We start from the raw sequence: 27348 nt of genomic DNA, 5'->3' as shown, positions 1-27348 counted from the left end.
CTCTTGAGTTCATGCTCTGTGTCAGCGGTGAGTTCTAAAGCAGAGTCCATATTAATACGCGTAAACATCAAGCAGTCAGGATGATTGGACAAAGAACTGACATCAGGTCTGGTGCTGTGATCCAGTTTGTCTTTAGACCATGCCAGTTCGTGTGGAGAACCGTTTAATGCAGCATGTCTATAGCCAAATGAGAGAAAATGGGCTGTGTGAGGCCGTTCGAAATACCTCCGCTCATTGTAAGCAAAGATGTGCTAACAGGAAAAAAAGTACAAGCAAGTATTTGGGATCTGCCTAATCTGGAAGGATTTATTTTTCAAATGAGCAACATCCAACACGCCTGCAATTCAAAAGACACAGTAAAACAAAAAGTAATTGCATGCAGTGTGGTGTCCCCACACGTGATTATACAGTGAAAAAGGATTCACCCCCTTCCTGCGGGTCCTAGCCACTGTTACTGAGATTTGAGGAGGGAGGCAGAGATCTGCAGGCCTGGTACCAGAGAGCCCCAGGTGACCATCAAGCCTGCAGGTTCTCTAGGCCTGCAGCAGCTGAACTGGGCTGTTCTGCAGGTCACCTGTTAAACTGAGGAGTGCAGAGATCACCTAGGAGCAAATTCTGAGTCCCCTTCAGCTGTTAGACTGCAGTTCTGATAATTGAACTAATTACTAGCTCCGTTCATCAATAACAAGCAGATTTTTAGAATTTTAGAAATAGGTTATGTGTAGGACTGGCTGAATCAGGCCTCTCCCGGACCAGGGTTACGGACCCCTGGAGTCACTGGACCGGGGTTACAGACCCCTGGAGTCACTGGGCCGGGGCTCTCCGGTACCAAAATGCTTTGCAGCTTGATTCATGCAATCAAGAGGCACAGTAAACAAGTTATTGCACGCATCGTGTTGAGCAAAGGCAGGAGTAGAGCTCGCCTTTGCAGAAACTTATCAAGCCCTGCCTGCTAGATGTTGTGGGTGTGTTGTTACACAAAGCAACTGCAAAACAAGTCGAGCGTCCTTCTCCAACCGCAGAGTCAGTTACCGTACTGATTTTATAGCAAGACGTTATACTCCCCATTAAAACATTGTGACTCACTTTATCTTGATTAATTAATACACCCCAGTAGTGTTCTGGTGCTTGTATACTTTAAACGCAATGCTGTTTGTGTCTGTCTGTGTGTGCCCTGCGATGGACGAGCGTCTCGTCCAGGGTGTGCCCTGCCTTCCGCCCACTGCATGCTGGGATAGGCTCCTGCTCCCCCGCAGCCCTGAATTAGAAAGAATTCAGAACATGGATGGAGGGTTTCACAGGGAGATTGCACTGTTTCTTATCGGCTTTCGTCTAGCCACACTGAGCTGGATACACCCTGGACGAGTCATTGCAGGGCACACACCAGAGCCAGCTTTCCCAGAAGCCCGGTCTGTTCCTGAGCTGTGGGATAAAGATGGACCTTGCGGGACCCTGGCCTCCGCGGCCGGCGAGCTCTAGGGCAGGACGCACTCTACGGGCTCCTGCGAGTCGGGGAAGAGGTGGCAGTTGAAGGGCCAGCCGACGGCCAGCTGCTCCAGGGCCGGCCGGCACTGCTGCTCCGCGGAGACGCACACCGAGCGGCACGGCTGCAGCACCCCACCCTCCGCGCTGCACCGCGGCACGAAGACGGCGCACACCAGCCGGCGCAGCGCCGGGAAACAGGCCAGCTCCGTCAGGACCTGCGGGGGGAGCCAAGCCGGAGGTAAGATCCCTGCCCTGCCCTTCCGGGCTCCGCCAGCACCCCCCCGCCCCCCAAAAACCCGCCGGTCGGCGATGAAATCCTATCCTCTTTTGCGGGGCTGGGATCTGATCGCGGAACTCCTCGGTGGTGAATTCTGCTACACTGAAAGATCGGGTCTTCTGCTGCTGCATACTGTGCCGATCTGCACTGCCTGGGGTTCAAGTGGATGAGGTCACTTCTATAACCTGCCCAGCTCTGTTCCAGGTCAATATCAAGCAGCCTGCTGCTGCCACTGAGGCGTCGGCAGCTATTTCTAGTGTAATGCACCACGCCGGGGAGCAGGAGGTTTTTGCATTTAAAATTGCTGGTGCTTAAATGTAGGACTTCACTGGGCCTCGGTTCATGGGAAGATGGGGTTGGGCTTCACCAAGACAAAGGGGCAAATGATTTGCTGCATGGAGGAAGCAGAGATTGTCATGTCACGTCATTTCCCAAACCGCCTTATACCATACGAAAGCTTACCCGGCAAACAACGAGCACAGATCACGCTTCATTACGGGGGACACTGCGATGCACGTCCACGGAAAGGAATGGTGAAACCGTCACGAATGCCATCGGACTCGCACCCGCTGTGCATTTCTGCACAGATGTCCAGGAACCACTTGTGATCGGTTTTCAGCACTGCTCTGAAAGCATCTTCTCGTAGTATCATACTGCTAGAGCTAACCTATGCCTCTCAGCACCCTATGTCGGCCCTGAGACAACTTAGCCAGAACGCACGCCGCGTGCAGGGAGCTCACCCGACCTTATAGTGCTTCAGGGCGTTGGCTGCCTCCCTCTGGTCGGAGATGGAGAGCCAGATGTTGGGGAAGGAAGTCAGGTTGTAGCTCAAGCCTTGGCACATCTCCACCTTGATGGGCTCACAGGGCGATGCTGGGGACACAGTACAGTTAGACGGTGTATAATGAGTTTCTATATGGTGAGGAGCTGCAGGACATCTGAAATAGCAGCATCTGTTTCTTTCCAAAAGGGTTTCAAGGTGTGTATCACTCCCCCCCCTTTGCATTTCTCAGTAAATCAGTAAATCAGGATTTTGCTCAGCCACCTGCTCCAGTTCCTTCAAAGCTGAACAAGACAAATTCCTCATGCAAGAAATTGTATATGGCCAACAGAGTGACCTTGGCTTACTGAAAGAGGGGTACGTCGTGTTGTCGCAGCCCCGTTCGTCTGCGCCGTCCGGGCAGTCGGTCCAGCCGTCACACACCCACTCCGTGGCCCGGCACTCTCCGTTTCCACAGGAGAACTGCTGGGGGCCACACGTCCCTGCAGGCTCAGGATACAGCACATCCTGGTGAACTTTGCACCCGGGGACCTCGAGGAACCCCCCCCCACGTGCGTCCCCTTGTTCTATAAAAGTGGTCTGTACAAATTCCAAACACTTTTGCAGCACTCTTGCACAGAAGGCCAAGTGTCTTGACTTGGTTTGTTACCGAGTCAAGGTCTGTGTTTTTACTATGTAACGACATCTGCATGAATCAGCTTATTCCATAACGGGCGATGCTCAGTGATGCAGGCTTTTCAGGACGTAATGAAGGGATTCTTTTGTAATCAGATTTTGAGTTTAACATGATTTTGCTTTATGTGCCGCCCTTCTGCCATGACCCAGAAAACACCTGCCTGAGGTCCCCGAGCTTGAAAATGACGCCATTAAATTAGGAGTACAATGTTTGGCCAATTGCAGAAATTGATTTCTTTAAGAGCATCACGACCTGGACAGAACCTTAAAGGCGTATCTTATTTCTGCATAAAACGTGGAGAATTAATAGCCCTTTGCATTCATTATGTAACTGCGCTGGGCTCTTGAAAATCGCTAGAGTTTGAACCGTGGAGGTAGACGGTGTGACACGGGGGAACTCACTTTCCTCGGCAGCAATGGCCTGATAGGTAGCGTAGAAGCCGCTGTCTGATACGCCCTCATCGGCCACGAACAGCACAGTCACTACCCGACCGGAGGAGATCAGCTCGGGAGGTGGGTGAGAGCCACAGAACCTGGAGATCACAGGGAGAGGCATCGCTGGCGTTTCTGCACTCAGGCCAGGCAATTCTGTGTCACAGTATGGGGAAATGTGCTCTGTGCGTGTCATTCCAACCTCCTGCCACAGCAGGAGCTGGTTTGTCCCACAGTACACAAGGATCATATTCCAGTTTTGCCCTGCATGAAGGTCAGTGTCAAGACCGGCAGGCAGCTCAGGGTCAGTGAAGGCAGAGCTTGTTTTTAATCAGAACATGTGTATGTTGGGTATTTTACATTACGTTACGCCTAGTCAACTGTCAGGTGCACAAGGGCATTTCTGTAAAATAATAAGGGGGGAAGAGAGATTTGCATGTTAATAATAATAATAATAATAATAATTTCTTACACTTATATAGCGCTTTCCTGGACACTCCACTCAAAGCGCGTTACAGGTCATGGGGATCCCTCCACCACCACCAATGTGCAGCCCTACCTGGATGATGCGACTGCAGCCATAGTGCGCCAGAACGCTCACCACACATCAGCTATCAGAGCAGAGTAAAGAAGCCAATCCATAGATGGGGATTATTAGGAGGCCATGATTGGTAAGGGCCAATGGGAAATTTGGCCAGGACACCGGGGTAACACCCCTACTCTTTTCAAGAAACGCCCTGGGATTTTTAATGACCACAGAGAGTCAGGACCTCGGTTTTACGTCTCATTCGAAGGACGGATGACTGAGGGGGCGTGTCTAACCTGCCCAGCACTCGACTGTTTTCGGGATCTGCGCCGTCCTGGACCTCCACAAAGTCAAATTCGCACACCTCCTGCGTCTCCAGGCTAAAGTTGCGGAAGGTCAGTTTGACGACGTGGCCCTCCGGCACGGATATCTGCCACACGCACAGCTGTGGTGATAGATCAGACAGTGTCCACATACAGTATTGTTATGTGTAACCTTAACGTCAGAAGAATGAGTCAAGGAACAACCACTTCCTATTCAAATTCCATCCACCCATTTTCTAATCCCTTACAGGGTCACTGGGAAGCGGGAGCCTTGTCCCAACACATACGGCTGGCAGCCCAAACAACAGTGGCCAGCTTAAGATGGGAATTCTGGTGGGCAGTGAAAGATACTGTGGCGATCCGTAAGAGGAGCCTGATGCAGAAATAGGAAAGAATGGGAAGAGAGCCACAGCTTGTTGAAGATAATGTATTTAGAACTGTATAAACCACAAAAGAAGAAGGAATATTGGCTACATTAACAAGTGAAAGTCTTAGGAAGGTAAAGCTGTTGGGGGCTGACACTGCACCAGTTGGACACCAACAGAGGGAGGATAAAAGGGGAGGAGCTCATCACTGTAGCAGCAAGGGACAGCAAGAGTTGTGAATGAGGAGGCCTTAACCCACTGTAGACTGATGTTGTGCGCTTGCAGCTCAGCGACCAGGGTGGCTCCAATGGGAGCAGCAAAAAGCAAGACTGGAGGAAGGGGGGAAAGGAAACAGTGAGTACAGGCGGGGCAGTTTGTACTGTGGGTTTAATGCTTGACCAGAGACAGAAAAAAAAGGTGAGCAGAGAACAGACCAAGCAGGATTAGGAGAAGAAAGAAGGGGGGAGAGAACCACCACTTGTGACTGACAAATCAGAAACGCTGACTGCTAGAACAGATATGCGCACCCAAGGAATAATTATGTACAGTAAGTGCTACATTAGAATTTGACTTCCTCCTGAGCTCTTGTTAAATAAACACCATTAATCAATTATTATTCTTGTTTACAGGTCAATAAAATAATCAGGTAAATCAATCCTATATCAATACCTGCTGGTGAGGGTAGGGCTTTGGGTGGTTTGGGCTGGACAGTGAGCCTTCAGTCCCAGTTTCCTGTCCCCCACATTCTGTGGGAAGAGAGTCTGATCAGCATGAGAATGATCACACTGCGCATCTCTCAGTATGGACTGAACCGCCCGACAGTGAACATTACAGAGCTGAACTACAGCCTATGATTCACCGCAGGACTCTCTGCCCCTAGATCAAGCACTGTCCCAAGTGACGCTATCATTTTCATTTGAGACTTTCAGGAAGAGAGACATTTTGCACCCATTATCTACAAAGTTATCCTCTAGAGATCTTAATCATTCATTTGACATTAAAACGTTTCTATAACGCATCATCAAGTCTTGATGATGCTATGATTGCAATTAAACATCTTTTCATAAAGTTTTAAGCTACTATTGAAGTGACTTCATGGATTTAAAGTGTCAAACTCCTGCCTGGAGGGATTCGTGTCTTGTGGTTTTTGTTCTATCTGAGCTCTCCATTACATACTGTAGATGGTCTAATTATTTAAATAAATGAATAATTTTTAATACTTCTATCCAGGTTGAAAGGTGTTTTATATTGTAGGTAACTGTACTTTTACTGAAGTGTTCTTTTTCAGTAATGAAAAATTCTTTAGATATATAATTAATCAAAACTTCAATTGACTGTTCATGTCGGACCAAAAACCAGAAGACTATGTATTCTACTGTATGAAGAGGAAATCACATTTATAATAAGTTTTAATCAATGTGGAATTGGCCATGTAAAAACAGAAACACTGTAGAAGTATTCCTCTCAATAACACATACTTGACCTATGTTGCCTGTGACCTCTGACCTTTGTGCTTTTGGCTGCAGTTGGCTTCGTCAGTGTGATCCAGGCAGTCCGGGTGGCCGTTGCACACAGCTGATGGCAGCACACAGCGTCCCCCATCACAGAAAAACTCCTCCCGGGAGCAGCTCTCTGAGGAGCACACAACAGAGACTGTAGGGCCGATTACACTTTTAAAGTTCAAGTACATGAATACATTTCTCTTTAGATCCAAGTGTTACCGTCAGTTACAAGGCGAGGGCCAAGCCTGGCCAGATCCCTGTCCTGTCCCCACTGGCCCACAGCACACACTAGATTCTCACACAGTGCAGTACGTACCCTGGCCAGGTGAGATGGCCTGTCCTGTACCCACTGGCCCACAGCACACACTAGACTCTCACACAGTGCAGTACGTACCCTGGCCAGGTGAGATGGCCTGTCACCACTGGCCCACAGTACACACTAGACTCTCACACAGAGCAGTACGTACCCTGGCCAGGTGAGATGGCCTGTCCTGTCCTCACTGGCCCACAGTACACACTAGACTCTCACACAGTGCAGTACGTACCCTGGCCAGGTGAGATGGCCTGTCCCCACTGGCCCACAGTACACACTAGACTCTCACACAGTGCAGTACATACCCTGGCCAGGTAAGATGGCCTGGTACTGTGCCAGGAAGCCACTTGCTCCAATACTGCTGTCAGAGCGGAAGATGACGTGGAGAGAGCTGCTGTTGGTGTTCACTGTAGCTGGCGCAGTATTGCCACAATATCTGACAGGAAAAGGCAAGGAAGTATAATTTTTTTAAAAAACATCAAAAACACCACACATTTTTTACTTTTAAAATCTCTGGTATCAAAGTGCTCAAAGTATCCAAGTAACATACTGTATCTAAGTGAAGAAGCGCAACATTTTTTCCTCGATACCAGCTTGAAGATAAAATAGCTTGTTCGGGAAAATAGTTCATAGACGCTTTTAACTCAAAAAATGTTCAGGATTTCTACACATCCCCCAGTATTATGATTTACAGAAGCGCGTTGATGCCATCAAGGAAAAAAAAACACTTCATACAGTATGTTATCTCAGAGATAGGAGTGCTGTCTGTGTGGAGTTTGCATGTTCATGGTTCCCTCCCAGAGACATGCTGGTAGATTAATTGACTTCTGTGAAAACTGACCCTGGTGTGAGTTGTGTGCCCTGTGATGGACTGGCGTCCCATCCAGGGTGTACCCTGCCCTGTGCCCACTGCTTGCTGGGATAGACTATTGCTCCCTCCCGTGACCCTGGATTGGATAAAGTGGGTGGGAGGGGGGAACGAATGGAAGTTCAATTGGATCCTAACGAACGTGAAAGGAGGACAGGGTGGAGCTGGCCGATCTCGAGCTCGGCGAGAGCCGTGCGGAGCGGACGTCTCTAAAGGCGACCTCGGCCGTACCTGGCGAGGAAGGGGCCGGTACTGCCGCTGCCGTTCTCCCCCCGGACCTCCAGCCAGTCGAAGAGGCAGGGCCGGCGCCCCTCCACCGCCAGCGAGGAGATGTGCAGCTGCACGAGGGAGGGGGGCCTGACCTGGATGATCCAGACACACACAGAGTCAGGGGGGTAGTTAGCGGGGTAGTTCGGTGAACTGAAGGTGCCCCCCTGGTCACTCAGGATCCCGCCACAGTCTGAGAAGGCAGAAGAGAGCAAGGAGAGCCCGCGTTCTTGCAGGAAGTGGTAGATCACTCTACTGGGGTGCCCGGGGATGGGATAGGATGTCTAACCCACAGGACGCACCCTTTCCCCCTTTAAAATACACTTGTTCTGCTTGAGCAAAGCTTGAAAAAACTATCTTGATGGCTAAATATAAAAGAGGGATAATTCAACACTTGCACAATAACCAAATCTCAAAATGGCTTCCCCTTTATAAATCTGTGACATCTCCATTCGACTATGGAGAAAAATGTATAAGCATCTCAAGTAACGCCTTTAATTATGGCATAGGAGGAGTAGTGAGGGGGGGCGGAAACACCCTAAGTTTATTAACCTACTTTTAAAAGTCCCATTTGACTCCCACTGAACACGCTAGACTCCTAGCTAATACATCTGATTTCTTTTTTTTTTGTATACAGTATCTTGCGTGAGAACATGTTTAAGCTCTTGCGTGGGTTCTTTCTTCCATGTGCCCAAATTCTTTCAGAAGGGCATGAGAAAGATTACAAGTGAGAGGAGCCAATCGGTCCATTTTGCTTGCCTGTTTGTTTGCTGGTTGATTTTAATTCTCTACAAATCCTTTTCTGAAAGCATCCCACAGTCCCCTTCACATGCCTTCGGGAAGCTGGTTCCACATTAAATGGCCACTTTCCTGTCCTTGTGTTGGTTGGTGGGTTTTCATGACTCAATATCTGAATCCACAGTCCAAGAATGAACTTCTCTATTCTAAGCTCATAAGGTTGAAGTTTATCATCTTTCTCTGGGTTCAATTCCTGGGGTGCTGTCTGGGTGGAGTTTGCATGTTCTCAGTGGTCATATGGGTTTCTTCCAGGTGCTCCAGTTTCCTCCCACTGTCCAAAGACATGCTGGTGGGTTAATTGGCTTCTGGGAAAACTGGCTCTAGTGCGTGCGTGTGTGGGTGCCCAGCAGTGGACTGGCTTCTAGGGTGTATCCTGCCTTGTGCCCATTGCTGGAATAGGCTCCAGCTCCCCACTATGACCCTCTGTTGGATGAAGTGGTCAGAAAATGCATGGGGAAACCTGAAGAGTAAGTTGCTTCCTCCTTATGTTGTGATCACTTATCCACATTAAGTTTAATTTTGTGAAATGCATAACCATCTTCAGTTGTTAGGCTCTCTTGCATGGCTTGTGTTGTCATTTTAATTACAACTAAACCAACTCCTACCAACCAGATTGAATTGCCTAGAGACTTATAGCAAATGTTTGTTTTTGAGATGTTGCTGGCTCAGCTAGACCTAGAATACCTGCTTGGGTTGTGAGACTCAGTCACCCCCCAGATTAAATCCACAGAAGTGGGTGGGTGGGGACTGAAGAGTATCACAAGGCACCGACAGATGAAGAAAAGGCTTCTCTCCACAGAGAACTGTGACGACTCACTTGGTGCTGCTGTTGGGCTCCCTGGTGGTTGCTGGGGGGCACTGTTGTCCTGTGTACTGGTGTTAGTGGGAAGGCTGGTGGTGTTCCAGGGGGGCTCTACACCCTCTCTCTGGGGCTCCGTCAAATCTGTAAAGAAATTTGTGCATCTGCTCATGTCCATCATGGTCGACGTACACAAAACACTCGCCTGTATTAACCAACACTGCAGGGTGTATCTGCTAAACTGAAGGCTGCTGTACCAGTTGAATAGTGTCATACTTTCCTAAAAGTCTTAAAAATGCAAAGCGTTTATGGTAAAATGGATATTCTGAAGCTTTAAAACTACAGACCACCTAATGCACACCTCAACCATACAACATATGGTATGAGATCAGAGAGGTACTGTATGTACTGTTGGCAAGACGTTAAATTGATAGTAGATTTCTCTTGCATGTAAAGCAGTATATTTTATGAAGGGTAATGAAAATTGATTTGGTTGGAATTTTTTCTTCTTAACCTAGTCAAGTAAAAGCACCAACTAGCCGAGATGCTTTTATTAACCTAATTGATTTTTTCCAAATGGCCCGAGATACAGTATATAATTTAATTCCGACCATAATATATTTTGACATCTTTAAGAAGGAATGATCTTGGGTTTTTTTTTAAGTAGTTTAGGTGGGGTGCTCCTCAGACTGCTCTGGATTTTTAAGAGCACCAATTAATATTTTTGGAGCATGCAGTCGCCTCTATCTCTATTTTTCTTATTTCTATTGCACATGGCCTTTTATTGCTCATCTTGTGAGGGATGGGTGGTTACTACCTCTTCATAAACGGAGCCTGCTGGGAACCCGGAGCCCGTCTGTTAACCATGCCTGACTTCACAATGACTAGGAAGCCATCAATATGTTCAAACCTGCTCTTCGAGCGGAGTGTAATCGGCGTGCTACATGCTCTAGTTTCTGACGGCGCGCGGTGCTGTACTCACGGGCGTGGATCAGCAGCAGTGTCAGTCCCAGGCCGGCACCGAGGAGGAGCAGTGACCCTGTGACGACTCGGGCTCTTGTCCCGCAGTGGGGACCCCCCCGCCTCCAGGCACACAGCTGCTGCCCACCTGGAGCCGAGGACAGTACAGCCCCTCCTGAGACAAGGCTCTGGCGGTCTGTGTGGGTCCTAATGCCCCAGTACAGTGATGGGGACACTATACTGTAGAAAGGTATCATCCTTTGGATGAGATGTGAAACTGAGGTCCCAACTCTCAGTGGTCATTTAAAAATCCCAGGGTGTTCCTTAAAAAGAGCAGGGGTGTTACCCCGGTGGCCTGGCCAAATTTCCCCCTGGCCTTTCCCAGTCATGACCTCCTAATAATCCCCATCTCTGAACTGGCTTCATCACTCTGCTCTCCTCCCCACTGAGAGCTGGTGTGTGGGGAGAGGACTGGAGCGTCATCCAGGTGGGGCTGCACACTGGTGGTGGTGGAGGGGATCCCCATGACCTGTAAACTGCTTTGAGGGGAGTGTCCACAATGGTGGTGAGTCTAAGGAATTGTGTGTGTGTGTATATATATAAGGGTGTCTATCTTGCAGGTGCTCAAAGACTTTAGAGAAACAGCACTTTGAAGAGCTGGGGAGGAACTGTTCAAAAGAGGATGCCCATCGGGCGATTCATGATGGGGAAAACTTGTCAATACACCACTGGCCCATCAGCACTAGGATTGGCACTTTACCTGTTCTAGGTAAATAAACCCAGTTAGACGTGACAAATGAATGCCAGTGAGCTCACCTCCTCCTGCTGTTTGCCTGGGCTCTCTGCTGAGCTCTCTATTCCCCGGGCCGTTCAGAGTCTCCTCAGCCTCGCTCTCGGGTTCGAAGGCCGGGTTGCAGAACTCCGTCTGGAATGATTACAACTCCATGCGTGACTGAGCTGATGGACAGAGGAGCCCAGACAGGCCCCACAAGCGCAGGAGAGGTGAGTGTTAAACGTGCTGCTGGACTGCCTACTGTTTCCGATAAGGACTCTCCCAGGCTTCTTGCAGAGCTTGTTAACCCATCCTGGAGCCTGTCCAGGAGGCTTAGGGGACAAGGTATGAAAAGGATGCCGGTCCATTGCAGGACAGACATCGGGACAATCTGGACACTGCAATTAACCTACTGTAGTGGGCATGTCTGTGGGAGCTAATCTACGTGCGCTTGGGGCTTAGTAAGGCCTGTACTCTCGCTGGTATCATATACTGTATACGGAAGTGCATTGCTGCCACCAAGGGGGGGGGAATCCTGAGTTGACTCAAAATTACGAGATGGCAACGATCATTTCACTGTATGAATAACCTGTACACTGTCCACAGACGGTCCCTACAAGCTATTGATAGGTGTGGCGAAACTGTGGGTTTAGTGCTCCTGACAATGGGCAACACTGCGTGGAATTTGCGTGGAAAGCACAAACGGTAACATTTTAATTATGAACAAACCCGAAGGGAAAGGAGGCGTTGTACACAATCAGAAAACGTATTAAATGCCTTTGCTAGGGTTTACAGTAGTGTGGTATATTTTACCGCTATCCATCTGAATTAATGCTTCAGACAAAGCTGGCGCCAGAAAGCACACAGAGGCTGCGTGCAGTTTTTTCCTGTCGCCTTTGTTTTATACAAATCATTTCATGTGGGCGTGAGCACTAAAAGCACAAGTCCATGCGCCGTACGGAGGGAGATGGACACTGAACCGGACCAAGGCGTCGAGTGTGACTTCAATGCGAAGCGCTTCCGCCCCTGGAGCAGAGCGCGAACGAGCAGCCTCGGACCCAGAGCTGAGAGGCGACATCACTTTCACCCTCGTCCGCTCATGAGGTACAGTAATTCAGAAAGGCAGCCGAACCCAAGCGTTTTGCCCGCATTTCTGGGGGAGGGGTTGAACTTGTGCGGGATATTGGCATATGCTTGGCTCGGTGACTTCTTACTTAAAAAACGATTCCGAAACTTTTTTTAAAAAAAGCGACTCTTTATTGGTCGCCGTTCCAAACTGGTCCTCACTATGCCGTTGCGGTGTAACGAGCCGTGGGTTGCTGTCTAAAGAAATATCGGGAGTGTCCGTTTGGGGAACTCTGAAAATGAGCGGGTTGAGGGAGCCCTCTCCTGACTGAGCTTGGCTCCATCTCGCAGTGACCACAAGGCCTCTACTGTACCTTGTGCCTGTCGGAAGGTGTCGTTTCCATGGTGATTTCAGTGAAGTCGATCATCGCGGAGACGGGAAGGCCGCCGTCCGTTGCCGCCTTGCTCTTGCTGTCCGGCTGCCCTGTGCGACCGTAGTCACGCCAACCAGACATCCTAGTTACGATCTAATGGCGTATATCGCTTCTTTCATATAACTCATCATAAAATTTAACTTTTAACCGTCTCACTTTTTTCATATAACACATCTAAACTTTTAACTGTTACTATGCTTGAAAAAGTTACCTGATTTTGGGACGCCTCTGTTGGAAGTGGACGTTAAGATTTGTAAACAGCCAACGCCAACCTTTTTTTTTTTACTACTTCTACGTCCCGCGTAAAAAACAAAATTCTTCCGCTTTTAAATCCATTTCTCGATAAACTTTTTTTTAAGAAGTCCGTGAAATCCTTGTGGGCAAAGTCTGAACACCCCCACCTGTAACAGCGTCCCAGTAGTGGCCTGGAAAAACGATTATAACCCCTTGTTCCCGAATATGTTCTGTGTTTTGTTGTTCGGTGTACTTAAATACCTCTGTGTGAGGTAACGAGAGCGCCCAGAAACACTGAAAGAAGTAGTAATAGTTGAGCGGCTTGAAATGAAAAGGATTAATTCAAACTCTACACACTCCCAAATCCGAGTCAGCTGAGAAGCCTAATAAAGGAATGTCTTGGCACTAATCTTTCGAGCCAGGATTCAAAGCCTCACGCTTATTGCCAAATGCGTACTTTTGGCATTTCTGATGTATAATCAATGGAGGGGATAAAAACAAGTGCTGCTACTGGGTCGTGATTCTACACCTCAGAGATCCTACTGTATATACAGTATACCCTCAGAGATAAAGGACTATAGTGGAGCACACCACTTGAAATGTTAAGAGCAGCGGTGTTTATTGACCACTGGCTCTTCACAGAGAGTTTAATATTCCAGGTGAACTAAATGAAGGCTTGCTGGGATAGAAAATGGATGGGTGTCTGAAATAACTGTCAGATTCAATGCAGTCGTATGGACTGTGACCAACGGCTGGATGCAGTTGGGTTACTGAATCTCTTATGAGCTGGAAAAGATCTGTTTTTGTAACATTGTTCCTGCCACAAAGATCAAGGCACTTCACTCAGAGCTCTTACTCTGTCGAACTTGCCAGAGGGTGCTGCTGTATTGATCAAGGTTTACTTGAACGATCAAGACAGTGAAGAGAATGGGTTGAAGAGCCATTTGGGATCAGGGTAAACACAATATAGCAGGCTATAGCAAGCATACTTTGAAACTGCACAGGTAGAGCCCAAATCAGGGCTCTACAATTTCAGTGAAGCAGGTCATGAAGGAATGAGTTTTAGAGAAGTTGACTGGAAAAAAAAGGAATATTAATTTAATCAGGAAAGAATGGATGGCAACAGTTTGCAAAGATTCTGCTCTAACCGCAGAACCGATAAATCCCTAGGGTAAGTGGCCAGCAGTATTGAATGAATCAGTTAAGCAAACGCAAGGAAAAAAAGTAAGTTTGCCTTTGTAGTTCACGTAAAAACAGAGAACAAATAAAATTGAATTAGAATTAAAAATACATGACTTGATAGCGTGGAGCTGCAGCACAAAAAAGCAAGTAATCTTTGCCCTTTAAGTGTAACCTTGGAACACAGAAAATGCCACAGTCGGTCAACAACACTGATAAGTGCTCTGGTGCCAGTCTCTTTAGCACATTACTGTATATGTAAGTTGCAGGATTTTAAAATAGGTTCAGTATTCCACTGGAAGCAAATGGACAGACTTCAGCACAGGAGCTCTGTGTCTTTTTAACTGTAGATAAGATCATTCTACCCAATGTTTGTAGCTGTAATATTAATGACTGGCTGTTGAGGAAAACTCAGCATTCCAGTGATGGGTCACTTGCAGACTGCCATTTCTGGGCTCATGAACTGGGATGAAGCTGTGAAGGTTCTCTTCATACTTGCCAGCTGTGATCTGGGGTGTCTCGGGGACCAGACTGTCCTGTTCCTCCCAGTGATGTCTTTGTTGTGGACATGCTGTGTGAACAACCTTCTGGTAGTCATAGGTGTGCAAGCTCTTGTAAAAGCTGTCTGTTGGGGTGAAGATCTTCTCTCCTCTACCTCTGTATGCTCATTCTCCTTTCTCTACCTGCCCCGTGTCGCTCTGTGGAAATGGGAATAACCTTCCACAGTCTTCCCATCTCCTGGGCACGTTGGGCTCTTGACAAAACCTTTTCAGCTCACAGCTACCTCGTATTCAAGAGTACCCCTGTGCAGAAGGCCGACGTTACTTTTCCCTAAGGTTGCTTAACTCCTCATCTTCTCGATAGCGACACTCGAGCTCTCAGTCTAAAAGGTTTCTTCAGTTCTTTTGGAAACCACCGAGAAACCTTTCTGGGAATGAAAGAAGAGACAGGAGAGAGGATGAGCACCAGTAGCAGGGGTTTTGGCCTGCGACGAGGTGTTCTAGGTTCAGAGTGACTTAATTATGCTAAATGAAGGTTTATTTAAACACTGGCAGTGCTTTGCGTCCTCAATAATATGCTGTCATAAATTAGCACAGATCTTTACCAAGCTTTAACACTAACGGCCTGTGATTTGACTGTAAAATCAATTTCCCCTCTTCAGGTTTCAGTGCACGCAAGTGCTGACATTTTATCGGAATTTCCCATATTTCACAATCCCACTCCCTCCCACTGGGGACTGTTTGTTAATGAATAATGGCTGGTCAGATAAGACTGGAGTTTTGGATGCAGGAAAGTCCCCTGGGGGTCAGCCCAGAGGTATTTGTGTGGACACAGATTCCCAGATATCCAGGAATTAACTAAACAACCCAACAGGCAGAGCTGGACTTAGGAGAAATGAGGACCCAGGTTTGTGCTGTAGCTGTGGTGCTGGCCCTCACCTTCGCTGTAGGTAAGTGTTAGGCAGCTTTCATTTTTCATACAATATTGCTAGTGATGCTGGTGTGCAGGGGTGGTGCAGTGGTTTGGAACGTTTTCAAATTAAGTGTTTTTACAGTTTGGATTACTTGACAGTGGGACTGTGGCGCAGTGGTGAGCATTGCTGCCTCACAGCGCTGGGGCCCTGGGTTCAATCCCTGGGGTGCTGTCTGTGTGGAGTTTGCATGTTCTCCCTGTGTTCGCTTGGTTTTCCTCCAGGTGTTCCTGTATCTTCCCACAGTCTAAAGACATGCTGGTAGGTTAGTTGGCTTGGGGAAACATTCATCCTGGTATGAATGTGTGTGTGTGTCCTGTGAAGGGCTGGTGTCCTGTACAGGGCGTATCCTACCTTGTGCCTGTTGCTTGCTGGGATAGACTCTGGTCCCCCTGTGGGCCTGTACCGGATAAAGCAGTTAGATGGATAGATGGATGGTTGTTTGTGTGCATGCAGTAGAAACATGTCTGCACCAGAATTTAGGATGGGAAAACTTGAACATAATTCAGATCAAGTTTTTCCATTAATTGGTTTCTGGAAAAACTGGCCTTGGTGTGAGTGTGTGTGCCCTGTGATGGACTGGTGTCCCGTCCAGGGTGTACCCTGCCTTGCGCCTGTTGCTTGCTGGGATAGACTCCGCCTCCCCCCCCACCAAAGCAGTTAGAAAATGAAAGGGTTTGTGTGCAAGCAGAAGATGTCTGCATTTAATTTGGGGGGGAGGGGGGATTCAGTTTGAGTTTTTTTAATAATCTGAGTATAACAGACCGGGGTGTCAAACGGCACATGGCCCCTTATGTGATATTTCCCTTGACTGCACTTTCAGATTTGAACTGACTATAGTTTAGACGCAGTCCCCCCCCCAATCGAATTTGATTTCAAAAGCATTTCCAATCCAAAAAATGTTCCCTTCAACCCAGCTCTTGTCCTTGGGGCGGTGTTTTGTAACCGAATACTGATAGCATATTTACCTCCGTTCTGTTCGATTTCCAGGCCAGGTATGCACTTTTAATGTCGGCCATGATGAATACACATGTTTTTCCCCACCTTTTTAAGGGGTGCCTTGTCTCCTCAGGGAAAACAGAAGAGGCTCCAGAAGGAGAAGACGACGATGTTGAAGCGAAGGGGTGTCCTCAGGCAGAGGCTATTGAAGGAGGCAGGGTGTCTTATTCCCAGGGGGGCTCTGTCGGCAGTGAGCTGACCTACCACTGCGATGAGGGCTGGTACCCCTACCCGGTCAGGCAGAGGGTCTGCGACGCCGAGGGGGCATGGTCGACCATGAGGCTCCCGAGTGGGCGGAGCACAACCAGGGCAATCTGCAAAGGTACCAGCGCGTGGAGGAACAGCCCCTCCTAGGGTCTGTGCAATCCTAGGCAGTATCGTCCCTCTCCCTCTCCCTGTTTGTATCCGGTAGCATGGCGATGCATTTCTGAGCTATGGATCGCACATGTTTTGTCAAAGGCTCCTCAAAAGCTAAAAAAAGATCCGGATCCTAGAAACACTATTTCAAGGATGGGGCAGTGCGGGGGCTCTGTGGCTCAGGATCCGCGCCTGTGGCTGGAAGGTTGCCGGTTCGTATCCCGCGGCCGGCAGAGGAATCCTTCTCCAGGGGCTCCGTATAATTGGCTGACCCAAGCTTCTCTCCCTGTCAGCGTGTGGCCAAAACTGTATATGGCCAATCTTATCTATCATGGACTGGACTGTGATGACTGCTCTTTTATTTCAGAGGGGGGGGCAAAAAAAGATGGTTATTTTTGTGTTTTAATTCCACGTCTTTGCATAATGTGGCCCGCTTTAAAAAAAAAATACCCAACAACCCTATACTGTACAGTATATGCACATTGTTAGACAAGAATTTTAAGAAACTCTCCTGGTGTCCTTTGATATGAGCGGACTTGAAAGTCCAGGTGCGAATTCGTCTTGTAGTGCCACGTTAATGTTACACATTGCATCTGCATCAGCTATCCCCTCCATTGCTGTATTAATGGACTGGGATTTGCTTCCAGTGTGAGAAACTGTGAGGGCAATTTTAATGCACTGTGTTGTGCAGTTTTAGCAGCCCTCTGTGCTGAGCGTCTCTCTGGCTCAAAGTAGTGGGAATACACCTTTTGATCCCCCTCATCTCTGTCCCAGTGTAGTCTGTAAGCTCCTCTGTGCCCCAGGCTGTCGGTATTAACGCCCAGCTCTGCTGTCTCAGAGGTGCAGTGCCCAGCTCAGCTGCAGCTGGACAACGGCGTGTTCAGCCCCAGGAAGCTGTGGTTCCGCCCGGGGGAGAGCCAGCAGTTTTGGTGCCAGGAAGGGTTCAAGCTGTACGGCTCGGAGGTCCGAAACTGCACCAGCGGAGGCGACTGGACTGGATCCACCCCCGTGTGTGACGACCGAGGTGACAAGTGTCCGGCTGCCTGTGCCACTCGAGATGGCGGATCCGTACCTCCGTGGGAAAGAAACACACACAGCTTGAGCTTAACGAGGAGCCAGTTTTAGGTCCCTTATGGGGTATTTTGATGCTGCCCTGGAATCTAATTTGTGGGACACTTCTGCAGATGAACCCGCACTGAGGGGTCTTCATACAGTGTAGTGAACACTGCCATCGAAAATAGAAGCTCAGTCTTTCTTTATGTTCCTCAGAAGTCAGTTTCCATTTATTTCTGGAGGTTAATCCATCGTTCGTATGCATTATTTCAGACGTGTTCATAGTGCATGTTTTCATACCCAAGGTATGTATTGTAACTGCAGGTTGTGCAGCACTGCCTGTTACGGTGTTTGGCGAGGGGTGGGGTTATGATTGACTGCCTGACTCTTCCTGGTCTGGTCACCCCAGTGGAAGACTGCGTGAATCCCGGAGCTCCTCCTGGCTCTCTGAGGTCCGGAAGCCGGTTCCGGGTAGGAGAGACGGTCCAATACCGCTGCCACCAAGGCCTGGAGCTTCTGGGCTCCTCGGACAGAGTCTGTCTGAGCGCCAGAGTGTGGAGCGGGTCAGAACCGCGCTGTCTGGGTGAGGACGCCTGCACGCTGGGAGACGTGCCCAGCCACAAACACGGGAAAGCAAACCTGTTGACTGGGACACTAGAGGCACAGTGAAACACTGAATTATTACTGCCGGCTAGACAGATATGCTGACTGTCTGTAGGGTTTAGAGATGTACTAATTGACTGACAGACTTATAGACCAACACACTCTAAAAGACTGAAGCTCTCGCTGAGTCTCTGAGAACAGAAGGATGGACCATGTAGAGACCCAATAAAACTGGGACAGAGACATACTTTCAAAGAGACTAACAGACTGAGAGTCAAACTAATGGGATACAATCATTTTGAATGAAACTTGGAAAGACACCATGTATTAAAATGGAAGACTGACTATATGTTGCCTGACAATATATATTGTACGCAATACAGAGACAGACTGACACCAAAGCACGGAAGCTATATTTAGCTTGTAATTCAAGCAGTTGCCGTCTGACACAAACAACATGATGACCGACACTACCCATTAAAACACTGCCGGGTTGAGCAGAACACAGCGTATTAAATTGGCAAAGATGCGTGGGGGAGGCTAAGGTGGTGCTGGGAGGTAAAAAGAAAGAAACAGGCAATAATTGCGGCTGTGGAGCTTTCATCAGGGTGGAGGAGTGATGGAGGGATCAGGGGTCCACAGGGAGCTAAAAAAAACGGGATGTGAGAATAGGCAGGGGGAGAGAAAAGGGATCCAAGGAGAAACAAATCAGGAAACTAATGTATTATATTTTGTTTGACTTTTCAGTATGGATCATATCTACTTATTCCTTTGCATTTTGCTTTCTGGCCTCGCTAATATCAAATCATGACGCACACAGGGAAAGGAAATAAAGAAGTACTGTATTTAGGAACAAACGGACAGATCTGGAAATGTTCTCTTACAATCTTGCCCTTGTACAAAACCTGGAAATATCTCTCAGTTTGTTTATTTGTATATCACACACTGTCCCTGTTCACACTAGATTGTAATAGTGTGCTTCACAACTGGACTCAAGACCAAACGATAGGTTTTGCAATAGATCGTATCTCTTTGCACAGTTCGTCTGTAAGTGGGGTTGCAGTGTAACATCATGATTTTTTGTTACCATCCGATATGTAAGAAGGCAGCTGAATAGTATATTTCTCTTGTCTCCAGAAGGCGGTGTCTGTAATGAAACTCCACTGCTCTCTGTCTGTAGCTCTGTTCTCCTTTGACTCTCCTGCTGTCGTGGCAACGGCTCTGGGCGCCTCATTGTCCGCTGTGATGGACCTCTCCTATATCCAAGACAAGAAAGGCACAGGTAACAAGAGAGAACATTACTATTAGCTCTATGGGAAGAGGCTGGAAAAAAATCCATGAATGCTCTGAAATCGGTCGTTAGAAATCTGGAGGATTGTGAAGGCTGTACTGCACATACAGCATAACTCTATTAGTGCAATTACAGTATCGTGATGTACTGTAGTAGAGGAAGACAAGATTCTTTTGTTTCTGGGTTACAGTATGCCTGAAAGTACAAAAAATAGTGTATACTCAAGATTTACTATTGGGGGCAGCAGTGCTGGGGCCCTGGGTTCAGTTCCTGAGGTGCTGTCTGGGTGGAGTTTGTATGTTCTCCCTGTGTTCATGTGGGTTTCCTCCCAGAGTCCAGGGTGTCTGAAGCGTTGTGGGCTCCTTTGCAGGTTCCTTTGGGAGAACGATCCGCATTGAGGATGATGGCAAGCTAAACGTGTACATTCTCCTGGACACATCAGGCAGTATCAACCCGAAATATTTTGATGAGGCTAAGGATGCCGTCTTGACCTTGATCAGAAAGGTAATTCATTATTTATTATTATTAGCCCTATACAATTTCTTGCATGAAGAATTGGTTTTTTGGCAGACCACAGCTTGCTCTCCATGAGGCACACAGGCAGGGAGAGAGAAGCTGGGGGTCAGAGCACAGGATCAGCGATTTATATGGCGCCCCTGGAGCAGTTGGGGTGAAGGGCCTTGCTCAGGGGCCCAACGGAGTAGGATTCCTCTGCCAGCCGCGGGATTCGAACCGGCAACCTTCCAGCCACAGGCGCAGATCCGTAGCCACAGAGTCCCCGCTCCGCCCTATGACCTGTAAAGTGCTATCATAAATAGGTTGAGCACAATGTGAATAGGGCTATTATATTCTGATATCTAATGTTTAAATACTGAAGCACAGCATGGGTTTTTAGAATATGCGACCCTTTGCCAAACGATCTTGTATTTTAGTTATCACTTCACTGTATTTTGAAAATCAGATAAAGGATGAAAGGCATTTAAATACGAAATTCATAATCTGGTGTAAATGCATAGATTTACTGTGGTATTTTTCAGTGATTACCCACTGCTTATTATTTGAAGGATTGAATTTGCAGCCATTGTCTATCATTATAGTGTTGTCATCGTATAGTAAGTGATATCAAGAGCTGTGACAAAGGGATACATGATGGCCGTTCTCTTTGGTGCAAGCAATGTTTACTCTTCAAAAAAATCTATTTCTTACACTTATATAGCACTTTTCTGGACACTTCACTCCAAGAAATGTAATGTCCTTCGACAAAGACTTCAGATGTTAAACTTTTAAAAAATGAAATCTGATTTTGTTAAATGGCTTTTCTTTCACTCAGATGTTCATCCTGAGGAAGGACAAAATTCTGTCTTATTTAAACAATGTCAATGTATTTGACATTGGAGCAAACATATTCATGGTAGTAGAAGGACTCTAGACTAACAGATCTCCAGGGGATGATCGTATTCCACCATTTGTCCCTAAAAAAGAAATGTTGTTCATAGGATTTGAGCAAAACTTCCAACTGTTGCTTAAGGCTTGGGTAACATTTCTTGGACTGGATAATGGCTAATGAACTGTCCAAATGGAACCACAAGTATAGGCAAGCAATTATAGCAACAGAATGCTGGGGGATAGTTCATGTGTTTAGGTGTGTTTGGCTTCATCACATTGTTAGAGCTCTTTATGCAACAGTATTAATGGATGCTGTGAGTGAATAACATGCTACAGTATATACAGTAGACTGTCCATTTAAGACATCCATTCATTCATTTTCTGACCCACATTATCTAGTATAGAGTTGTTAGGGGGGAGCCCAGAGTCTATCCCAGTAAGCAATGGGCGCAATATGGGGTATACCCTGGATGGGACACCAGTTCTGCACAGGACACAAACAGACACCAGGGACAGTTTTCCCAGAAGCCAGTTAACCTAACAGCATGGCTCTGGATTGTGGGAAGAACCCCATGTAAACTCGGGGAGCACATACAGACTCCATGCAGACAGCACCCCAGGAATTGAACTCAGAGCCCCAGCACTGTGAGGCAGTAATGCTCACCACTTCACCACCATGTTGAAACAGTGGTATGTGTTTGCTTTGTAGTTGGACAGCTATGAAGTGGAGCAGAAGTATGAAGTCATCTCCTATGCCAGCCAAGCCAAAGAGATTGTGTCTATACTTGACCCGGAGAGCAACAATGTGGAATACGTCATAGACAAGCTGTACGAGTTTAAATACACAGGTAATGTGTTGGGCTAAAGGCTTCTGTCTTGGAATGACTGTTCATTGAAACTGACACTCTCTACCTCACACAGGTAAATGCAGAAATGTTGTGCAGCTGAAGTTCTTGTACAGTGTATTCATCCATCTGGGTTCTGTCTGAACATTAGGACTAATTGAAGATTCTTAAGGGTTGAACAGATGAGTACAAGTCGGTAGAATTAAAATCAATCTTCTGCCAAAGCTAAGCCGTTGAAAGAACTGCGTTTAACTTTTTATTTTCAATTCCTTATGCTTGATGAATGTGGCGCTACATTTAGAGTGTGCAATCTGTAGGATTTAGATGTTAGATTCTGTCCTGTTGAGATTTATGTAGATGGAATAAAAGTTCAGTGGGGTCAAATGTCACGGCTGTGGAAGTTCTTATTAATATCATCGGGTTTTACTTGCTTTTTACTTGTGCTACAGGTTCATTTAATCGCCACATCCAAAAATGTCAATTCAATAATTAATCTAGAATGACTGCGGGGGGCCCTGCTGAATGCCGAAGGTCACTTAAAAAAAAGAACTTTAGAACTCTCTGAACTTGCAGCAGAGCAAGACAGGTTTGCCAAGGTTGACAGAGTAGATGGAGTAGAGGCGTTTATTGCCATTTGTGCACGTACATTGGAATTCTCAACTGCGTCAATCTCTCAGGACATACACAGTACAACAGACAACACCACACCATGTGGACACTACATTATGAACATTCTCTGTAGTAGAGAGAAATAATAAATAACAGTGTAGTACAGAGAAGAACATGTAGATCATACAGAAAGCGCACAGTGCAGTAGTGTATTGAGTCTGAGGCCCTGCAGTTAGCGGTTGAGGATGTGTACTGCAGTAGGGTAGAAGCTATTGTTAAGTCTAGTGTGGTACCTGTGTGGGGGAGGACATTTTGTGGCTGTGATCCTGAATAATGATGATTAAATAATGGGATGGCTGGGGTCCTGAGTGATGGATGGGGCTTTATTATGACACCAGATGGTGTGGATCTCACCGCTTGATGGTCAATCCTATGATCCTCTGTGCTGTTGCCACAGCCCTTTGTAGTGCATCTCTGTCGCGATGTACCACACAGTGATGCCGCCAGTGAGGACGCTTTCTGTGGTGCTGGGGTAAAAGCTCATGAGGAGCTGCTTCCCCAAACCGCATTTCGTTAAGCGCCGCAGAACGTGCAGGCGCTGGTGTGCCTTTTCCAGACGGGCTGTGGGGTTGTCAGCATGCTGCCTGCACCTGGGTCTGTTTTAAATGGCTTTGCTTATTGCAGCCCATGGGGATAAGACCGGCACCAACCTGCACGCAGCTTTGAACATGGTTTACAGGAACATGGGCTTCCTGAAAGAGAACAAGGGAAGCAAGTTCAACCAGACTCGCCACGTCATTCTCATCGTGTCAGACGGTAAGCCCAAACGCGAAGCCAGGGTGGTTTCTGGGGCTTCGGAAAAGCCCCAGTCCTGCGCGTATTCAGCAATGCGAGACAGCTTATTCAGGGTTAGCGGCTATTTTAGGTCAGGATGCATTGACGTCTCCCAGCACGGGGGCCCAGGGTCAATTCCTGGGGTGCTGTCTGTGTGGAGTTTGTGTGTTCTCCCTGTTTTTGTGTGAAAGATGGGCGATCTCAAATTTGACAAGGAATTGATCCAATTTTGGGGGGACATTTTATCACAATGGTTAGTACTGCGGCCTCAGTTTCAATTCCTGGGATGCTGTCTGTGTGGAGTTGGCATGTCCCCCCCCCCCGTGTTTGCGTGGATCTGCTCCAGGTGCTCCGGTTTCCTCCCACAGTCCAGAGACATACTGGTGATTTCATTGGTTTCTGGGAAAACGGGCTGGGGTGTGGTGTGTCTCCGTCTGCCCTGTGACGGACTGGGTCCAGGGTGTACCCTGCCTCGCACCCGGGGCTTGCTGGGATAGGCTCTGGCTTGACCACCACCCTGAACTGGCTGAAGTGGTTAGAGAGTGGGTGGGCACTGTGCCTCTCCCACCCTCACTCCCTGTTGTTCACCAGGTCACTCCAACACGGGTGGGAGCCCGAAGTCCGTGCTGAATAAGATCCGCTCTCTGCTCGGGATCCACATGCCTAGTCTTGATAACACAAACGAGGACTATCTGGGTAAGCTACTACTCTTGACCCTTAACTCCAGGTCTACCTGGGGTATGTAATGTGCACCTTTCTATACCAGTGACGTGCTCCCAGCACTGTAACAAAATCGCCTACACGCAATATCACTCTTTGCACACAACTGTCAGCGTGGTTCATACTTCAGTGCTGTATTTACTGGGTCTGCATGCACAGTGCCAGTCTGTGACCCTTCTAGGCTGGGCTGTAGTCTCATATTCTAGACCTGAAACACAGTTACTGTAGCGACTGAAAGTCTTAATAAGATAAATGCATTAGCTGATTAAATGTATAGAACAAAGACAGAAGATTTATTTAATTAACAAAATTAAAGATCCAACAGTAAATATCCTCATGTGAATAAGGATGTGAACCCTTACTTCTATATTAATATTAGAAAAATATTTTTGTTGTTAGTTCTGTTTATTTTAGTTAAAAAATAAGCAATTGTGAGTTAATTTTCTGGCCATATGCAGTTCTATTCTTAGTCACCAAGTGGTGCTGGAGTCGGTCTTACCTTCCCAGAAGCCAGTTCTGTAACTTGATTTTCTACCCCTCACTTATTGATTTGTCTGATGCTTTTCTCCAGTGGGACTTACCGTTGCACCCATTTATACTACTGACTATCTCATCGGAATACGATAGGTGAATTATGTGGCTCAGAAGCACAGCAATTGTCTCACCTGGGTTTTGAACCCTTTGAATTTCCAATTGCATATCTAGAGCACTAAACACTGCTCCACACTGCTGCTTGTGAGACGTGAAGTTGCAAATCTACAAGAGCTGTAGTACACAAATTCCATTAATATAGCAAACGCACAGAGATGGGTCTTAGCCAAGTTCAGAGGAGCCTAGAGCCTACAGTGCCTTACTGGGACACATTTGTCTAATGTTTTATTATCTCTTACCAGTTAACTGTGACATTAATGGCTTAGCCAGATGTAAAAAATGTAACAGGTAGAGCCATAATTGTGTTAAATCAATGGTATTGGGTGAAAACGGGGAAACACTTTTCAGGTTTTTAATTGAAGCGGTTTGTATTTCTCAAATTTCTCAGAGCACCTCCCTCTTGGTTCGTGCTTGTGCGTTCATGTGTACAGCTCGATGTTATGTGCTACACCTGGTTATGTACTACAGGTCGATGTTGCAGTGTGTACTACACCTGGTTATGTACAGTATGTACTACAGGTCGATGTTAGTGTGTACTACACCTGGTTCTGAGAGGTTGTGTAACCTCCGACAGCAATCGGTAACAGGTGTGACCCGCATTCGGTTCCAAAGAGGAACTGTGTGAAAATCCCTTTGACACTTGGCAACACCTTTCCTGTCTTGTGAAGGAAGACCAGTTTCTCTCCAGGCTACTGGGCAGCGGAATCTCTGTGTGTCTAACTTGGTTAACTGATCCCTTCATAGACATCTATGTGTTTGGAGTGGGAGACAAGGTGAACAAGAGGGAACTGAACTCCATCGCTTCCCAGAAGAGAGACGAGGAGCATCTCTTCATCCTCAAAGGGCCCGAAGAGCTGGGGAAGGTTTTTGACCAGATGATCAGTGAGTTTGTGTTCACGTGTGTGTTGGGTGGTGACTGACCCACCGTGCGGCCAGTATCTTATATTGTTCTCCCCTGCTTTCTCACCCTCTCTCAGCCCCTTTGCAGTGTTGTGTTCAGTTAGTGTGAATCTCTGTAACACTGCCGTTTTCTCTCTTGGTAAAGTAAGTGCTTTACAATCTAGTGAGGGTTTACAGTGTCTTTCTCCCCTCTGCATCTGGGGGGACAAGCAGCTTCTGCGATTACAAAATGAAATGATCTCGGCAAAGGAAATGAAGCTTTCACTCAAGAGTAACATCACTATACTTGAACATCAAGATATCTGATATTCTGCAGATGTTCTCAGGTCTAAAATACTTTCATTTGAAAATCGGTGTATCATTTCCCATTTTAGGATAAACTGGCCTGTTGTGTCCAGGTGTTAGATGATTGCCAGTGACCTGGCAACAATGCAGTACATCTGCCCCCCCCGCCTCGCTTTTCTCTGCTTTGCAAGGGGTCTGTTGTTCTCCTTCTGGCCCCCCTGTGGGATTCCTAGCTTTCATGCGTTTCCTTCTTGTTGTTCTTCCTTCCTGGTTGCTCTTCGCTTGGTCCTACTCAAAGTCACAAGATCTTACAGACTCTTCACTTTGTCTTCATGAGTTACTAAGCGCCGCAGATGCTTGCCCATTGATAGGATCTTCTCCTCAATTCTTCACATTCCCCATGAATCATCAGGCACTGAAGTATTCCGCCTGATGAAGTCCTTGTAACCTATGGTACTTCTTAACCTTCAATAATCGCTAACAAATCTTAGCTCTTACTTTTTATTCATTCTTCATTTTTTTTCTGCCACCAAGCACCAGATCTTTACTGACAACCTGTAACTCTTCTCATCACTAACTACACTGGCTGATCCTGTTTGGCCAGGGACGCCTCCCTTGGTACAGCAGTGGCTGGTTTGCGGTTCTCTCTCTCGCGCTCCTCAGTCTCACTCTGAGACCTCCAGTCTGTCTGCTGATGGTATTGCCGGGGGGTGCTCGGGGATTAACCTGTGCACTGTGTAGTCTTCTCTCACTCCTAGCTGTGGGGGGGGGGAAGATACTCCACTATCTCGCCAGGCAATGCCCCACTCCTCCAGGTGCCAAGGCCTCAGATCGGCACTGGTGCCGCTTTAGCCAACCCTATTTCTTGCCAGTGCCCTTCAAACCCATTGAGAACTATCACACAGCTCACCTGTCCAGTACCTGCGACACACTCGGTACAGCCTACTAGTGCATCCCTCACTCGCTGAGCCCCACAAGCCTGTAAGCCAACCCAATCCATTACTGATGAGAATCCCTGCTTCCAGGCTAGAGCCCAGATGCAGAAGTAACCACTTTTCCCTCTTGGCTGTTCTTATTCACATTCCCATTAACCCAGAGGAGTGCCCACACATGGCATAACCTGACAGCTGCTTTCCCTTATATGGACTCCCTCCAGGTGTCTATTTAATCAGATTCATGAAAAGGGCAATAAAACGAGTAAGACAAAATACTCAATGGGGACACCAACTTTGCCCCAGGAAGTAAATGAAAATGTGCATCCATTTTCGAATTGTATTTTCCAATGCAGA

The 27348-nt window shown here is 47.3% G+C and overlaps 2 protein-coding genes across 4 annotated transcripts in view; one reads left to right on the top strand and one right to left on the bottom strand.

The window, feature by feature from the left end:
• Positions 1-286: 286 nt before the first annotated feature.
• On the bottom strand, positions 287-13258 carry mfrp (membrane frizzled-related protein). 2 transcript variants are annotated; one of them, XM_088619921.1, is made up of 14 exons: positions 12854-13257; positions 12583-12692; positions 11188-11296; positions 10394-10519; positions 9430-9555; positions 7779-8007; positions 6985-7115; positions 6371-6496; positions 5534-5610; positions 4473-4621; positions 3621-3751; positions 2891-3025; positions 2508-2635; positions 287-1700 (listed from the first exon to the last, which is right to left on the bottom strand). In XM_088619921.1, exons 2-14 carry the CDS (start codon positions 12634-12636, stop codon positions 1476-1478), a joined length of 1746 nt encoding a protein of 581 aa, XP_088476047.1. In that variant the 5' UTR covers positions 12637-12692; positions 12854-13257; the 3' UTR covers positions 287-1475. The 2 variants fall into 2 exon arrangements, with proteins under 2 accessions (XP_088476047.1, XP_088476046.1); XM_088619920.1 differs by having other exon boundaries at positions 12583-13258.
• LOC148640925 (complement factor B) overlaps positions 12122-27348 on the top strand; it is a 33872-nt gene continuing 18645 nt past the window's right edge. The window contains exons 1-10 of one of the 2 annotated variants that reach the window (XM_088619919.1): positions 12122-12247; positions 16599-16847; positions 17721-17906; positions 18345-18518; positions 19719-19820; positions 20200-20333; positions 21925-22063; positions 23354-23485; positions 24095-24199; positions 25619-25756. In XM_088619919.1, the coding sequence (XP_088476045.1) occupies positions 16802-16847; positions 17721-17906; positions 18345-18518; positions 19719-19820; positions 20200-20333; positions 21925-22063; positions 23354-23485; positions 24095-24199; positions 25619-25756 (1156 nt within the window). In that variant the 5' untranslated portion in view covers positions 12122-12247; positions 16599-16801. Of the gene's footprint in view, positions 12248-15350; positions 15506-16598; positions 16848-17720; positions 17907-18344; positions 18519-19718; positions 19821-20199; positions 20334-21924; positions 22064-23353; positions 23486-24094; positions 24200-25618; positions 25757-27348 lie in introns of those variants that run through there. The other variant, XM_088619917.1, reaches the window with a different exon arrangement.

This window comes from Lepisosteus platostomus, chromosome 25, assembly GCF_059453375.1.
Source record: "Lepisosteus platostomus isolate fLepPlt1 chromosome 25, fLepPlt1.hap1, whole genome shotgun sequence".
Lineage (NCBI taxonomy): Eukaryota > Metazoa > Chordata > Actinopteri > Semionotiformes > Lepisosteidae > Lepisosteus > Lepisosteus platostomus.
Note: the sequence above shows the minus strand (reverse complement) of the source record. Positions and strands in the feature narration are given on the sequence as shown.

Bases quoted from the DNA above. Each gene is read 5' to 3' on its own strand.
- mfrp (XM_088619920.1), bottom strand. From the start codon at position 12,723: ATGTCTGGTTGGCGTGACTACGGTCGCACAGGGCAGCCGGACAGCAAG. The intron at 4,622-5,533 runs GTATTGATATAG...CTATCACCACAG, and splicing joins AGCCCTACCCTCACCAGCAG to CTGTGCGTGTGGCAGATATC. The intron at 3,026-3,620 runs GTGAGTTCCCCC...CTGAGCCTGCAG, and splicing joins GGCCATTGCTGCCGAGGAAA to GGACGTGTGGCCCCCAGCAG.